The following is a 17,327-nucleotide window of genomic DNA, read 5'->3' as shown; positions in this document are numbered from 1 at the left end:
TTGTAAACAAAAATATTTTGAGTGTTATTTGTGAAGAAAGAAATATGATGGACAAAGAAAATAGTGTATTCCTCAGTTTAACTGAATATTTCCGGTATTTGGAAGCAACTCCAAATAATAGGAATGTGAATTCATTCTAATTTAAGAATAATCGTCCATTATCTAAAAAACAAAAAAAAAAAATATATTGAGAAAATGTTACACCATATTTGTAATGAATAATTGAAAAATTAATATATTTTTTGAAATAAAATTACAGTTATTCTATTTCCACTTATTTATTATTTAAATAACAACTAACCCATACACCGAAAGGTAACAAATGGGATACAGATTATATATATATATAAATAACAACTGTTTCGCTACACAGAAGCTTTAGATTTAACATTTATATTGCTACTCGAAATAAAGGCAAAATACAAAAATATTCAGAAATTATCTTCAGAAAAAATGGGGCTGGACAGGTTTACAATCGCACAACATATAATCATTATTTCTTCTATTTAAGGAACCAGGTTCCACGGTAAAACATTACTCAAAATTTTTATTCTCTGGTTCACACGTTTGACATGGACTCTTGCTCTAGCTATGAATATATTTTGTTCAACCTCCTGAAGAGACATTTGTTTTCTGTTTCGCATGAATGGTGGGCGAATCAGTTTTATTCCGTTTTCCGGAAAAATTTCATCAATTAGAAAACTTCGATCCACCATAATGGCATCCTCATTAGGCTTCAGGGAGGATATGAGACCACTCTGCTCAAAAATTATTTTGTCAGATGCTCTTCCACCATAAGCTTCAATGACAAAACTGATCAATCCTGCAGGCTTCACGGCCACCATGAATTTTAGTGTTATTCCATTTATAGTTAGAATAACATCTTACTCTACAACGCAGGCATTTAGTTCTCTGAACAGAGATTTCTGTACAATCAAGAATGACTCTCACATCAGTAAATTGCTCAAAGTGTTGTGGCAAATTATTACGAATTTCCTCAATAGGTGGAAGATAGCTCGCAGGTTTCAATACTGTCGCTAACACAGTTAGCATGTCATAAAAAATTTCTTTTATACTTTGGGAACTGATGTTTCCAAAGAGTAAAGACAATACAACATAGCTCGTGTCATTCTTTAGTTTTGTAAATGTATTTTTTCCATAATATTGAGGGATGAAACAAAATTTTCTCTTTTTATTCTTAATACTAAAATTTCAATAGTTTTCAGCATTTCGAAAGAATTCAACCCTGTCAAGCTGTTAAGCTTTTGATTTGTAGTAATATTGTCACAAATTGTCCTTATTGATAAAAGCACATAGAGCTTCAGCAGCCAACAATTCATCAGGCCTGTGAATCATTTCCTGAAATTTCAATATCATCATTTGATTCAACTAGAATATCTCAATACTTTACCTGAGCATGAAGTTCACTTTCATCTTGATTTTGTGTCATTACTTCACAGTCAGATTTCAACTGAAAATTTTGTAAATATTAGATTTATTTTCATTTAAAAGGATCATTATATAATTACAATTGGTTGTTGTACAGGATCATATCTAGTTAAATTCCGTCTTTCTTTCTTCTTTATGTTCTCATGAGTACCTGTAGGAAGGTTTTTTGTTGGGACTGCATTTCTTTTCAAATTTCGGCGTCTCAAGTTAGTTTTTCTCGGTCTCAAACACAAATCTGCGTGTCTCAGCTCCTTACCCGAATATTGAAAAATATTACTACACATGGAGCTCCATTGATACTGATATTTTTACATCTTACTTTGTGTATGAAAATCAGACTCTTCAAAATGCTTTGAACAAACTTTCATATATATTATAACTCCTCGAACACTAAAATATAAAAATTTAACCTGCAGAAATGCACGCCGTCAAAGCTTTCACTCCTACCAGTCCTACCGTACCTTAAGCCGATATTACAGTTTCTTCCGATAGGTGGCTTGGGGATGAACTTGAATCGCTAATAGGAGGTATGCATAATCGTATGTGGCGCCCATCGTGGCTAAATTAAACAAAATTATTAGTAAAAGATTATATTTATTTGAAATTGTAGAGAGAAACTGTAGAGCATTCAATTGACGATCCCACTAACCTCGGTCATTACTTAAGATTAAGTAGAGATGGCGGTTTTTCCATCCTTCATACAAATATTCACCAAAAACTTTGATGAACTTGTTGCTACTCTTGCTGGGTTGAAAGGCAACATCGATTGTATAGTCCTGACTGAAACACACCTGCTAGAAAATCCTAACATTTTCACGATGAATGGTTATGCAAGTATTTACAACGGAGGAAATTTAAACAGAAATGATGGAACACTTGTGTTTATTAAAGATGGTTACACATGGAACCACAAAATTCAAGTGTTATCCTTATATAGAAGTCCATCCCTGAATGTAGCAGATTTTAACAGCAATTTGAGACAATACTTAAATGAAAACCATGAAAAATATTCCATGTCGGTAATTGTTGGTGATATAAATATTAACATCCAAGACTCAGGGGACGATGGGGTGAATGATTATCTCGATTTACTGGCTGAGGAGAGTTACATTCCTGCGATCTACGGCTGTACAAGACCAAATCAGTTCGGAATAGGTTCTTGTATCGATCACATTTTTGTGAAGACAAAACTCCCGTTGAAATGTTTCAATTCAATGATCTGGAAGGTAAATATCACTGACCATTATCCAGTTCTTTTGACTGTGGAGAACCCCCAAGGTAAAAGCGATGCAACATCTAACATCTGTAAAAAATATAGAAAGATCGTTAACTATAAGAAATTAAGAACTAGCTTGCAGGATGAGAATTGGAACAATTTCTGCAATAGAGATCTTAACGTGTATGAGCTGTCTAAAGAGTTTGTTTCTAAAATTTGTGGGTACATACACCAGTGACCAGTGTACTTCTGTAATAAAGCTCAGAAATCATGAAATAAGGCGCAAACCATGGGTAACCAACGGTCTTTTGAATTCTATAAAAACGAAGAACGAATTGTACAAAAGATATAGGAACGATATGACCGATGACGCTGAATAATATTTATTTTTTATTTATTAGTTTGCCGCTTCGACATCTAGGTCATTAGCGGTGTTGGATCTGTTACACGTATAATTTAACATAATATTGATTCAGAGTAAAAGAGAAAATAAAAAAGTACACAGCATTAATTTCAATTAGATTCTTACATTAATAGATTTAATAAATCTAGGGTATTAAGGCTGTCTGGAGTGTCAATCTTGAGAGCTTCTTCTATTATATCTTTCACATTAAATTGTGTTCTCTGGTTTTTGTACATTTGGCATTCCGTGATAATGTGCTGAATGGTAATTTCGGTGTTGCATGTAGTACATATTGGGGCGTTCTCCTTTGCCAATAAGTGTTGGTGGGATACCTGGCTGTGTCCGATGCGGAGTCGTCTCAGAGTAACCAAGTCTCTTCTATGTTGTACTATGGGATTTAGGCAGGATATCGTCGGATCAATGAGGGCCAATTTAGTTCTTTGTTGTTGCCAAATATTTTTCCATTTGTTCTTTATATAATATTTGTACTTGGTACTCAAATCATAACATGTCATGATGGAAACTTCTTGTCCTACAGAGATAGCTTCCTTTGCTGCCTGATCAGCTCTTTCATTTCCTTTTATGCCAATATGTGAAGGGACCCAAATAAGGTAGCAGCCAGGGCCCCCGCAAGGGACATCAACGCCCGCGTGCGGAACATATTTTGGCGCCCCTTAAAGGGGGGAGGTGGGGAAAAGTACTACTGTATAATCGGAAATTTTTTTTTGAAGTTTTGTTGAGAATTTAGTGTAGAATGGTTGAAAATCTATCAGCAACCTTCATTGCCTTAAGAACTTTATGGTGTTATTTGTAATAATACATTTCAAATGTGTTTCAAAACTTAAGCTGTATTCTTCTATAAATTATTCATAAAGGCATAAACATTTAATTAGGATCAATCCAGAAATTGAATGGATGTTTTTCTAGATTTGGCTGCTGCAAATTCTTTTATATTATCAATCAATCAATTTTATCGAGTATCTCTTGCTCTATATCTAAGATTGCCAATCCAGAAAATCTTTCTTAAGGCATGGTAGACTTCAAATAGTTTTCAAAAATTTTTAATTCAGTGAATGATCTCTCACCAGAAGCAACAGACACAGGACACAGGTAAAGTGAGAAGGATTCTTGAGGCAATACTAAGATTCGGTAGAGTCGAAGTTAGATTATTTTCAAAAATATATTGTAGAATTTCAAGAGGATTTTCGCTTCAGATAATGAAGACAATCTTAGGGCTTTTATCTCGTTGAATAAATCATTTTCTCTAATTCTGTGGTTATTCCATTCATTCTTCCACATCTTGTAGAACAAAATCGTGCGAGAATATATCAGAAACGCACAGTTTTCATGGTTATATTTCATTATTCGATGTTGGCACTCCGAACTTTCCGCCACGGCTTTATCTGTCAATTCATCAATTTGCCTTAAAGAAATCAGTTCTGCCAACCAACATTTTTCAATGCAAAAATCACTAAAATATATTTATGGAAATATTTCATTAATTTCAATGAAAATGCAATGAATTAGAGAAAATAATGTATACTACTCGTACAGAAGGCTCATTCTATATATATCAATGCCTTCTGCACTTGTATTATAAATAACTATTCTTTCACGTCAGTCTCTCTTTTTCCCGTCATCAGTTAGCTTTTGTTGAAGAGCATGACAGCATTTCAATAGATATTTGTCATTTAATTTAAGAATATCACAAATAAAACAAAAAACGTTAACGTTATCTACTATTTAAGGAACTTAGTGTTTGATTAATTATTTTCTAAAAGAAATTTATTTTAAAAGCGATGTTTGGATCTTCCGTCTGTTCATAATCGAACGATTTTGGTTTATACTTTCGTCTTACAGTATATAATGGAGAAAAACCTTGATCTATCCGAAGAACAGCCGCTAGTTCTCCAGCTCCCGCAAGTTTTTCCTCGAGAACATTATCATCCCTATAATTTTTGAAATGATCAACTAAATTCTCCAAATGGTTTTGGCACACTTTAATGTCAATCGCTACACTTTGCATCATATTGCTTACAATATTAATCTGGAATGAAACATCATAAGAAATTATGATACGTCAAATAAATTTAAAAGAATGAATATTTAATAAAAGAGAACTTGCTTTATGTCTAGTTTTTATGTTAAAAGTACCTATAATTTTCTGCTATTTCTAAAAGGCTATCACATATTTGAATAAAATAAAACTTAAGCATCAATTCTACTTGACTAGTATCACTTAGGGGTTTTAGACGTAACTGAGGGTCATGCTTTTTTATAACATTTCAATCTCTTTGTGGATGAAGAGAAATATATATAAAGTTCTTTTACAATATCAAAAGAGTCCACTGTTTTATTTGAAACCTTAGCAACATCATTTTTAGTTAAATTTAAGCTGTGTGCAGCACATAGCGCAAAAAATGCCCTAGGATTAGCATCGAGTATGCATTTTTGTTAACCAATATCTGGCTATTTCATGCCGATTGCGACGTTCGGAAACTTGTATAAATTGCAAGAAAGAAGTTTGGAAAAAAAAATTGTTGAAAAATTTGAAAGAATCTTTTTCGAAAACCTTTGGTCCATCGGTTCTTCATGCGGTCTATAAGAGGTTTTGGCGCCCTTTTAGAGTGGCGCACGCGTTGCACGCGCGGTTGCGGGGGCCCTGGTAGCAGCTATTGTGTTTATCATTCAAGGAAGCGATGACATCTGTTATTTGAATGACGATAGAATTCTTCGAGTAGAGATCTTGAATTGCTTGTAAGGCACTTAGCGAATCCGTGCATATGACGGAATGAGTATTGTTTTGTTTATCAATGTATTCTAGTGCTTTCAAGATCGCTAGGAGTTCTGCTGTGAATATGGAACATTCTATTGGAAGTTTGAACTTTCTTGTTTCTATCTGTGAAACAAAGGCACATCCTACTCCCTCAGGTGACTTGGAGGCGTCAGTGTATGTTATTTCCTTGTTTTCATGTTCGGCTATTAGCTCTTTAAATTTTTCTTGGATGATGAGAGGATGTGTATCGTTTTTTTTATAGAATGTAAGTGTTGTGTTGGTATCAGGTTTTTTATGCATCCATGGTGGCTGTGATGGTAACTTATGCTTTAGAGTATGTGGTAACCTTGAATCGGTCAGTACATGATTCACCTGATGACAAATTGGAGATTTGAGGTTATTTTGATCTATGTAGAGTTGTTCGTACTTCTCGTTGTAAATTTGGTTTTGGATAGGATTATGTTCATCTGCCGAGATCCTGGAAGCGTATGTTAGTTGGAGCATCTGTCTTCGAAGGTAAAGTGGCATTTCACACATTTCTCTGCATAGGCTATTGGAGGGGCTAGTTATATAGGCACCTGAAGCTAATCGTAGTGCTGTATTTTGTATAGTGTTGAGACTATTCAGTAAGGAGTTGCAAGCCGTGGCGTATAAAATACATCCATAATCCAGTTTAGACCTGATAAGTGTTCTATAGATGATTAGCAGTGTTTTCTCGTCTGCCCCCCAATGGTTATTGGCTAGGACTTTCATTATATTTAGCCGCTTAATACAGTCAGTTTTTAGCTGTTTTATGTGTTCTCTCCATGTTAATTTTGTGTCAAAGATCATTCCAAGAAATTTATGGTGATTTACGTTTTGTAGTGAGGTATTGAATAATTTTAGATGGCACGGTTTCTGATGTTTCTTCGTAAATTTCATTACTTTAGTCTTGGTAGGCGAGAAAGTGAAACCAGAAGTCTTAGACCATTCCTCTAATTCTTTTATAGATGTTTGTAGAAGCCTGCTGCTGGTATGCGGATTTCGACCACGGCACATAATTAGGAAATCGTCTGCATATATTGTAGTAGTTATAGGCGCTCTAATTTGGTGAGTTGCATCATTAATTGCTACTTGAAAAAGGGTTGGACTTAGAATTGAGCCTTGTGGTAAGCCATTCTGCAGGTTATGTACATTGGACCAAGTGTTTTCAATTTTTACTCGAAAAATCCGGTTGCTTATGAATTCTTTTATGAAATGTAACATGTTGCCGTCTATATTCCATTGTTTTAATGTCTTCAGGATTCGATGACGCCATGTGATATCGAATGCTTTGACTATATCGAAAAATACAGCAATAAGCTCCTGCTTATTTGCAAATGCGTCTAATATTTCAGTTTGTAATTGAACAAGATTGTCTAGAGTTGATCGGTGTTTACGGAACCCGCTTTGCTGTTTTGTAAGAAGTTCGTTCACTTCTAAGAAGTTGCAGAGTCTTTTATTTTTGATTCTTTCCATTACTTTGCACATTGTGTTGGTTAGTGAAATTGGGCGATAGTTCTTTGGATCGGTGCTATTAATACTAGACTTCTGGATGGGTATGACTGTAGCCTCTCTCCATTTATCAACAAAACAATGTCCCAACCATATGTTATTGAAGAGATTCAGTAAAGTTTGTAGAGCTGATTGTGGAAGATGTTTCAGAAATACTGTTGGAATTTGGTCTGGACCAGGTGCGCTGTTTTTGCCGGCTTCTATTGAGTACTTGAGTTCATCCATAGCAATTGGCAGATTGATGGGATTATTATCGATTTCGTTTATTACTAAGGGTTCTGTAGACTCAGTTTGTGTTTTGTATAGAAAAAACTCAGAGTTATAATTGGAGTCAGATGAATGTTGTTCAAACTGTTCAGCTAGTATTTCTGCAATTTGGATTTTGTTGGTAACTATTTCATTTCCATTTTTTAGTGCTTTTATTTCCTTCTTTCTCTTTTTTCCTTTTATTGCATTTATCTTCTGCTAAACCTCATTTGTGTTAGAGCTAGTGGTTAAATGTGATACGAAATCTTGCCAAGATTTCTTTTTACTGGACTTTAGGATTCTTCGCGTTTGGGCTCTTTGTTTCTTGAAATCTACAAGATTTTCTGAAGTGTTATTCTTCTTAAGTTTATTGAGTGCATGTTTACTTCGTTTTATGTGTTCTTCACAATCAGAGTTCCACCATGGTGCGAATTTAGGTTTCTTCGAAATTCTTCTCTTTCCAACGAATCGGTCAGCTGCCTCGGTGATGATTTTAGAGAAATCTTCGAAAGCAAAATTTATGTTTTTGTTCAATGAAAAGGTATTCATTTGTTCATCTATATGTCCAGTGAAAGATACCCAGTCTGCTGTATTGATTTTCCAACTTTCCGTAACATCGTTGTCCTCCTTACATGTTTGGTAAGTTATTTTGATTGGGAAATGGTCGCTATCATATAGGTCATCCAGGGTTTCCCAGTTTATAATAATAATAATAATAATAATAATAATAAAGTTTATTTGACTTTAAAAACAAAATGAACACTTCAAATAAATTTTACAAATAAACTTAAATAAAGAGACAGAGGCTCACTTCTAAGAAGCTCACCTGTCAGTCTCACAACAGAAATACTATTCAAAGACAGCCACTACAAAATGGAAACAAAAAATAAAAAAATTCTCTGGCTCAAATGGACATCATATACATCGAAACTTAAATAAATCAGGATACATCGTGTGTAACTGCACAACGTACGCACTTAAGTCAACTTTGGCAATATTTGTCACTTTAGGGAATGTTAACATGAATAGTAATACATTAATAAATGTCACTTCAGGGAATTTGTCACTTCAGAAAAACGAATAGCAAACAGATCTTTTATATTTTATTTTCGTTATATTCTGTTGTTAATAACGTTATGTACGTATAGTTTTTCTATTCAAACCGAGTAGCCACCGAATCACTTCCTTCTTGAATCTCACAGGGTTTCTCAAAGCTCTCAACGTAATTGGGATTGTTCCATATATTTTGGGAGCTAAATATGTGCACGATCTCTGACCTATCGTTTTCGTCGTTTTACTCTCTTTATAGTGGTCGAGTTTGTGTCTAGTGGAGTAGTTATGATCGATTGGCCGAAGTTCAATTTTTCTTCTTTTTATGAGTGCTGCAATCTTCATGAAATACAGTTGCCTCAAATCCAGCACATGTGCGACTCTGTATATCCCGTCACTAGGAAACAGCATTCTATGACCGCAAATTATCTTCAGTATACATTTCTGAACGATATTTAATCTTTCTATATGCACATCATATGCTGCCCCCCAGCCCGAAATACCATATGTCAACAGCGACTGCACCAAGCCAAAATAAACCATCCTTAGATATTTCAGATTGAGTTGCTTTTTGAGACGTTTGAATCTATGTAATAAGCCTCGCAGTTTCTTTGCTAGTTGTTCGCAGTGATACTCCCATCTCATATGTCTATCTACGGTGATCCCAAGGTACTTGACGAATCCATCTTTGCTCTCCAGTATGGTTTTTTTATGGAAGGGCATATGTTAGCATTACTTAATGTTAGGTCTATGCACGAGAAGGTTCCCGTGGATTCATTGAAGTGAGTATAATCTCCTGTATTATGTACAATGAGATCTGTATTAATGAGAAGGTTCTCGATAATTTTACCTTTCTTGTTCACAAATGAAGATCCCCATATTGGGTTGTGAGCGTTAAAATCTCCAAGAAAAATATTGGCAGTATGTAGTTGTTTAATTAGGTGGGTGATTTCATTCTCTTGTAGATCATAATTTGGAGGAACATAAAGGTTACATATGGAAATTTTCGATGGAGTCCATATGGAGACTGCAATGGATTCTAGATTGGTTGAGAGGTTAATTATTTCACTATGGTAGGAGTTTTTTACGAAGATAGCTACACCAGCTTTCACAGAGTTTACTCTGTTCAGATTATAAGTATCATAGTTTTTCAAGTTTGGTTTATGATTTCCTTTGATATTAATTTCTTGTAAACAGAGCACATCAGGATGATGTTCGTCGAGAATCTCTTGGATTCTCTCAAGATGCGGATAAAATCCGCGGCAGTTCCATTGGATTATTGTGAAAATGATTTTTTATTGATTTGTTTCTCTTGTGGAGAAAAGTCAGGTTCATGGAAGAGTTCTTGGGAACTTGTACTTAAATTGCTGGAAATCTCAGATTCTTCAAGTTTGAGATGCTTTTTGAGAGTTTTTATGATTTTTGTGCACTTCGACTTGATTATTTTATCTGGTAAGTGTGGGTAAATTTCCTCGATAGTACGGATTAGGATGTCTATATCTTCAGTTATTTTTTGAGCATTTGCCACGAAGTTACCATTTTCCATGCAGAGTTCCAGGAAAAGCTTGAAATCATCAAATTTTAAAGGGTATTGTACAGGGTCGTTTGAGAAAATTGCTTCGATACCAGTCAGATTTAAGGGTTTTTGTAGAGTTGTTGCTTTTTTGTATTTCTTGTTTTTATTGGATTTAGTTGGAATAGGTCTTGGTTCTGAGAATTCTTGTGGATGTTCGGGTGGAGTAAGTTGAGGAATTTCTTGTTGACAGTCCATTTGTTCTGATGATGATAGTGGATTAACGGTATTTTCTTGGTTAGGTGAGGTTGGAGCGCTAGCAGAGGCGCGGCGTTTCTTGGTATTTGTTAGTTCTTTGTTTGCATCACTATTCTGTTCCATTTGTGTATTCACATCAAAGAATTCTGAAGTAATGTCTTGTTCTTGTGAAGGTTCAGGTGGTGGTGTCGGTTCTGTTGATGTTTTCTTCGGGCAAGAGGTGGCAATGTGTCCACTCTCTTTACAATTGAAGCAAATTGGGTTATCTGAGGCCAGGAATAATCTGTACGTTGTATTCTCGTGTGTCAGTTGGAAGGAAGAAGGTAGCTCGTATTTATCGTCTTCTGGAGGACTAATGTAGATAATAATAATAATAATAATAATAGTGCTTTATTTCAGATCAAATTAAATATGTACATGTACATGAAAAATGAAATGAAATAGTGTCATAAGTCATAACTTGAATAGATTTACTTGATATAATCTGATATACTGTATGGCTCTAAGTTCAACAAATATACAAATAATTTCTTTTTGAAGCATTTAGTGTCTTCGATCCTTTTTATGTTGTCAGGTAGAGAATTATAAAGTTTTAAGCATCTGAACTCTAGCTGTTTTTGAGTTGTTGTGAGATTACATAGTGGGTAATTATAATTATTGTTTCTTGTCATGTGTGTGTGGTCACTTTTGAAATGTTCAAACATACATTTGTTCTTCTGAAGAAATAGTAGGCATTCCTGCGCATATATAGCATACACTGTCAAGATGCCATTCCCCTTGAAGAAACCTCTGCAAGACTGTCGGTATTCCATTTTGTTGAGAATTCGAATCGCTTTTTTCTGCAAGATAAACAATGACGACATATTTCCTGACCCATAAAATATTATGCCAAATCTGATTTTCGATTCAATGGTAGCATGGTAAATAGTCTTCATTACTCTTGCATTTAGGTGTTTAGATAAGGTTAAAAGTGCATAAATGGATGATCCCAACCTTTCACAGAGACTGTCTATGTGTGCGCTCCAGTTAAGTCGATGGTCTATAACAATTCCCAGAAACTTTGCATGCTCAGATACTGCAACTTTGCAGCCATTCAAGGTTATATCTCTTGGACTCCCAATAGTAGGATGGAAAAGAATTGAGTTTGTTTTGGCATTGTTCAATATTAAGTTATTCTCTCCAAACCATTTTTCAGTGTACTCCATTACCTGCGATGCCAAGAGCTTAAGGTCTGGCCATAGTGTTTCCACAGCGAGTAAATTCGTGTCATCAGCATAATGCACGCTCATTATCTTTCCATCGAACCAATCAACTTCAATTCCATAGTCATTCAGGTACACCAGGAAGAGGAGTGGACCAGCGATCCCTCCCTGAGCAATGCCTTTTGAAACTTAGTATGTGGGAGTATTCTTCTCCTTCAACACCTGCTCTTAGGAAATTCAGATTGGATACCAGTTTTGCGCCTAATTCTTTTAGCTTATCTTCTATTACTTTATGAGGTATGGATGGGCATGCGTTCGATACTATTATTCTCTTTGCTGGAGTTATTAATCGTCTTATGTTTGTTTGTAGTCCACAAACTGTGATGAAGGAGTGATTTGCTAGAAGCTGGTCAACAGTTTTAATATCGTCGAGGAAAATACAGACTCTTTGATTAGATAGACGTGATACATATCTGATGCATTTTGCACCGATTATGTTCCCTATTGCCTTTACGTAATCCGAGTTGCGAAGGTCTCCGATGGCGTTTATCAGGATTGCTTGATCTTTTTTCGGGAATGATGTCATTGGTGTCGTTTTGATGGCATTGGCATATGAATCTTTGTATGTTGCAGATGATGTTTGTGGTTGGGTAGAAGTCGTGTCGTGTGTGGAAACTTTAGACGAGGCCATATTCGTTGTGGAATTATTCATGTTGTTTAAGATAAACAGAAAGGTGATAAAGGTTCATTTCTTCGAGATGCCAGATGTTTGTGGCGATAATGTTCCTGATTAGGTGTAATATCGGAAATAAATTATTGGGATATTTAAATTTCCAATAAGTGATTATTCAGGGGAAACTCAGGGTAGCTGAGTCCCGAAAATAGTTTCGGTTTGTATTTTATATACTTTAAAGGAAAAAGGATTCATGAAGTACATGTGCAATCATCGACGCACGAAGTCACAATGCTGAATAATATGATAAATATAACAAAGAACAACTACTTAAGAGAGAAGCTAATGGGTGACAATAATACCAAAGCTCTCTGGAGTACCGTGAGGGAAATTAGTGGAGAAAAAGAAGCTCATGTAGTTCCGGATGCTGCTACTCAGTCGAGTGGTCGTCAGGCGGTTCTGGATGAGTTTAGTACGTTCTTTGCGGAGGTGGGTGAAAAGCTGGCTGAAAAGGTGAGAATAACAAACAGAATAATACCGGGTGATAAACGAAACGCCAGTTCATTCGGTTTAATCGAAACTAATAAGTTTGAGGTTGAAAGTGCGATTCGGAACTTGAAAAACGGAAAGTGTCCGGGAGTGGACGGAATGAGGTCGGAGACACTGAAACAAACTGTGGACTTAATATCTGAACCATTAACAGTTATCTTTAATGAATGTATCAGGGAGGGTCAATTTTCTAAAGTGTTCAAGACTGCAATAGTCAGACCAATTTTTAAGTTGGGTGATAGAAATGTATGTTCTAATTATAGGCCCATATCGATCATATCAGTTTATATAGGATAGAATTGACAAGTTTTTGGAAAAGTTTAAGTTAATATCTGATAGGCAATTCGGTTTCAGAAAGGGTCTTTCAACTGTTGCAATGATGCAATGTTAAAACTATCCAATAATGTTTATGATGCGATTGACCAGAGTTTACCATCACTCTGTATTTTTGTTGATTTGCAAAAAACTTTCGACACTGTCTCTCACTGCAAGCTGTTGGAAACCCTAGAGAATATAGGAATTTGAGGTAAAGCTCATTTGTTATCAGAAAATTATTTGAGGGATAGAGATCAGATTGTAGAAATAGAGGAGTGTCGAAGCACAAAAAAAAAAACGTGAGATGTGGTGTTCCTCAGGGGACTGTCTTGGGACCACTTTTGTTTTGCATTTATATAGACCAAATGTTGCACTTACCTACATATATCTGGCGACATTATAGCTTTCGCAAGATGATACAGTTGTTTTTGACAAGGACCTTGACTGGTTATCTTTGAAAGAAAAGGTGGAGAATGGTTTCGCTGTCATTGTAGATTTTTTAAATATCAAACTCCTCACATTCAATCCAAACAAGACCCACTTCATGCCTTTTTGTAGTTATGTTAACAATTTGCCAGAATACACACAACTTGACTTTCATTTTGAGGAGGATATTGTCAGTATTAATAGTGTATTGAAGACAAAATATTTAGGAGTAATACTGGACTCCCATGTAAGATGACAACATCATGTGGATATAACTGTGAAAAAACTCAGACGTCTCTTGCCTGTCTTCCGTTCATTGAGGGGATGCTGTACATTTGTGCAGCTCAGGAGTATATATTTTTCTCTGGTTCAGTCAGTTATAATTTATGGAATATCTGTTTGGGGTGGAGTGCAGAATGTTCACTTGAAAAAATTGGAAACTTTACAGAAGAGAATTTCAAAAGTTATATTATCTAAATGCCGTACTTATCCCTCCGACTCCCTTTACGCAGAAGCTAACATCTTTGACCCGAGGCAGTTATATTGCTGGAGAATACTTCTGAACTACTTCAAGAATAGGAACAACAAAATTTTAATTTCTCACGGTCACAATACTAGGCAAACCATACAAAGTTATACTGTACCATTCGTACACAAAACAGCGGTACAGAGATACGTAACATTTTTGGCTCCCAGAACATTTAATGCGCTCCCTCCTTCTATTAAGAGTTTGAATTCCCTCAATATGTTCAGTAAAAGTGTGAAAGAATGGATATCTCTCCTTCCCCGGTCCCATGTCCATTAAAAATCTATGTGTAAGAAAGAAAAAAAAAAGGGGGTACCAAGTTTGTTTAAAAAAATACTTAGTATACTTAATTAGTTGCCTTCACTTAAGCCCAAATGGTTTCTTTCATTCTTTCATGTAATACCATTGTTTAAGGAATGGATAGTAAGCCAGTGTAGTGCTTTTTTCGATTTTGTTGATGTTGAGCGCCATCTAGTTGTACTCAAGTTGTACTCACGTTTTACTCGAATTTTACTGTCAAAAATTGGTCCGTAAAGTGGAGCCCTCTGAAAAAATCGGTGTTGTTTTGAAGAACTTTAATATTTTAAATAGAGCGGTCAGAAAATTTCGATATTTCTTCTGCTCTGTAATAAACATTTACGCCAGTGGCGTGTATTTGTCATAAACAAGTACGATGCTACAAGTTATCATAAAATCACTAATCATGTCCAGTCGTCATGAAATGATATCTCTAGGTTTTTTCAGGATTTATGAATGGAATGAACTCCATTTTCCGGAATATCGATATTACAATTGAATGTATTTGAAGAATATTCGATTGATATTGTTTTGTTATAGATTGACAAATTTCATCAGGTACCATCGTCTCAAAGTAAATGAGCCATGACAAAGTGCACATACTGAACACCTGTTTGAACTGACCAATTTTTCAAAAAAAAAAATTTCTTGAAAATTTCTGCACGCCTGTGAAGAAGATACAAAGACTTCACCAAAAAAGTACTACATGACTCACTTTCCCTATTCAAAAAATTTAGAGGGTCGATGGGGATGGCACATCCTTCGAAATGCATAAAAATTTGGTAAAAGTGGAACAAAAATTGACCTGTTTCAGAATTTTGTTGCCGAATATTTTTCTTCTGAGAAAATGAATTTGTTCCATAATTTTGACGCGCACTGTATATTCGTAAATAAATAGTAGTGAGATTTTCTTTTTTCTATCAATTCTTAACATGCATTATGGACTCCACAATTTAACGAATTTTTTTCGAGTATCTAATTCAACATACTACCTCCGATCGTTTACTTTGAAACTCATTCTCGAAAATATTTTTTTAATGGAATTTGTAAAAAGTGAATGAAATTATCAATCTCAGTTTAATTCATTTCTAATCTGAAATCTGAATTACCTCTACGTGGTCCAGCTAATTTATTTGTAAAGGGTGTTTTTTTTTTGAGCTATAGAACTTTAAATTGCAATAAAACAACGATGGATTATTCGATTGACATGAATTTAATTTATCCGCAAGATAATCTTGTGGCATCACATTTTAAATATGATTTCTGGCATATGACCGCCACGGCTGGCTCGGATGTAGTCCAATCTGGACGTCCAATTTTCGATGACTTTTTCCAACATTTGTGGCCGTATATCGGCAATAACACGACGAATGTTGTCTTCCAAATGATCAAGGGTTTGTGGCTTATCCGCATGGACCAATGACTTTACATATCCCCACAGAAAGTAGTCTAGCGGTGTTAAATCACAAGATCTTGGAGGCCAATTCACAGGTCCAAAACGTGAAATTAGGCGGTCACCAAACGTGTCTTTCAATAAATCGATTGTGGCACGAGCTGTGTGACATGTTGCGCCGTCTTGTTGGAACCACAGCTCCTGGACATCACGGTTGTTCAATTTAGGAATGAAAAAGTTAGTAATCATGGCTCTATACCGATCACCATTGACTGTAACGTTCTGGCCATCATCGTTTTTGAAGAAGTACGGACCAATGATTCCACTAGCCCATAAAGCGTACCAAACAGTCAGTTTTTCTGGATGTAACGGTGTTTCGACATACACTTGAGGATTAGCTTCACTCCAAATACGGCAGTTTTGTTTGTTGACTTAGCCATTCAACCAGAAGTGCGCTTCATCGCTAAACAAAATAAAATGGACGTAGTGCGCGATACGTATTCCGTATAGAACCATTATTTTCGGAATAAAATTGCACTATTTGCAAGCGTTGTTCAGGCGTGAGTCTATTCATGATGAATTGCCAAACCAAACTGAGAATAAATCACTTGACAGCTGTTAAATCGGTCGCCATCTTGAACAGTAATGCCAACTTAAAGTTATATACCTCGAAAAAAACACCCGTTATAAGCCCTTGACTTACATGACAACGTTCAAAATACAATAGATCCTTATGTAGACGCAGTAATCCTACGCTGGGACACTACAATACAATCTAAATGCCATAAATAAATTCATTCTCATTACAGGTATACAGATACGAAAATAATGATCGAGGGGATTTTGAGAACATTAAATCCTCCAAGAATACACTTCGTGCTCAATTCTATGAATGATTCAAAAAACTTTGTTTTCTGATTCAGTTTAGTTAGATGAGGATGGTACTTCAGTTGATGTGTGTACATTTTAAGACCCCAGGTTTAAAAGAATAGAAAGATTCGTCGGTTCTCAATTCAGAATCAAAAAATATTTGACCACTGAAATAGAGAAATGTCTAAAAATCACAATGCATAGGGAACAGAAAAGCAAGGTTTCACATGAAAAACTTTGCAAACGATTAAAAAGACGGCATTACATTTCGAATGTAGAATCTTATATTATTATTATTATTAGAACTCTTAATTGCTGAATTCATATGTTTAAACCTTATATTCAATTTTTATATTTTTTTCATTGATAATATCCCAATTCTATTCATATTTCTTGGGATGAAAACCACTTTCTACTATTATATGAATAATTTTAATTCAATTGTATCTATCAATTTGTTTTAATTATTCCTGAATAGAGAGTTAAGTGATCATTCAGACTTTTATCGTAATGCAAAACGCAATTATTCGAATAAATATTCAATGAATATTCGAATATTCAAATGTAGTGGTAACTTAATAATACCATAAAAATTGTTGGCAATGTCATGCGACCCCTTTTCAACCACGCCA

The 17,327-nt window shown here is 35.2% G+C and overlaps 2 protein-coding genes across 3 annotated transcripts; both read right to left on the bottom strand.

The window, feature by feature from the left end:
• Nucleotides 1-1,178: 1,178 nt before the first annotated feature.
• LOC123684763 lies at nt 1,179-1,973 on the bottom strand. 2 transcript variants are annotated; one of them, XM_045624201.1, is made up of 5 exons: nt 1,911-1,973; nt 1,764-1,839; nt 1,530-1,700; nt 1,412-1,471; nt 1,179-1,359 (listed from the first exon to the last, which is right to left on the bottom strand). In XM_045624201.1, the coding sequence occupies exons 2-5, from the start codon at nt 1,815-1,817 to the stop codon at nt 1,285-1,287; spliced, it is 360 nt and encodes a 119-aa protein (XP_045480157.1). In that variant the 5' UTR covers nt 1,818-1,839; nt 1,911-1,973; the 3' UTR covers nt 1,179-1,284. The 2 variants fall into 2 exon arrangements, with proteins under 2 accessions (XP_045480157.1, XP_045480156.1); XM_045624200.1 differs by lacking the exon at nt 1,911-1,973 and having other exon boundaries at nt 1,764-1,900.
• Nucleotides 1,974-3,190: 1,217 nt separating this feature from the next.
• LOC123685337 lies at nt 3,191-9,396 on the bottom strand. Its single transcript, XM_045624995.1, has 4 exons — nt 8,824-9,396; nt 8,450-8,489; nt 5,714-7,745; nt 3,191-3,563 (listed from the first exon to the last, which is right to left on the bottom strand). The coding sequence occupies exons 1-4, from the start codon at nt 9,394-9,396 to the stop codon at nt 3,191-3,193; spliced, it is 3,018 nt and encodes a 1,005-aa protein (XP_045480951.1).
• Between the last annotated feature and the right edge of the window lie 7,931 nt (nt 9,397-17,327).

The sequence above is a fragment of the Harmonia axyridis genome, chromosome 7 (genome assembly GCF_914767665.1).
Source record: "Harmonia axyridis chromosome 7, icHarAxyr1.1, whole genome shotgun sequence".
In the NCBI taxonomy this organism is placed as follows: domain Eukaryota; kingdom Metazoa; phylum Arthropoda; class Insecta; order Coleoptera; family Coccinellidae; genus Harmonia; species Harmonia axyridis.
The sequence above is the reverse complement of the archived record's forward strand: the minus strand, read 5'-3'. Positions and strand labels throughout refer to the sequence as shown.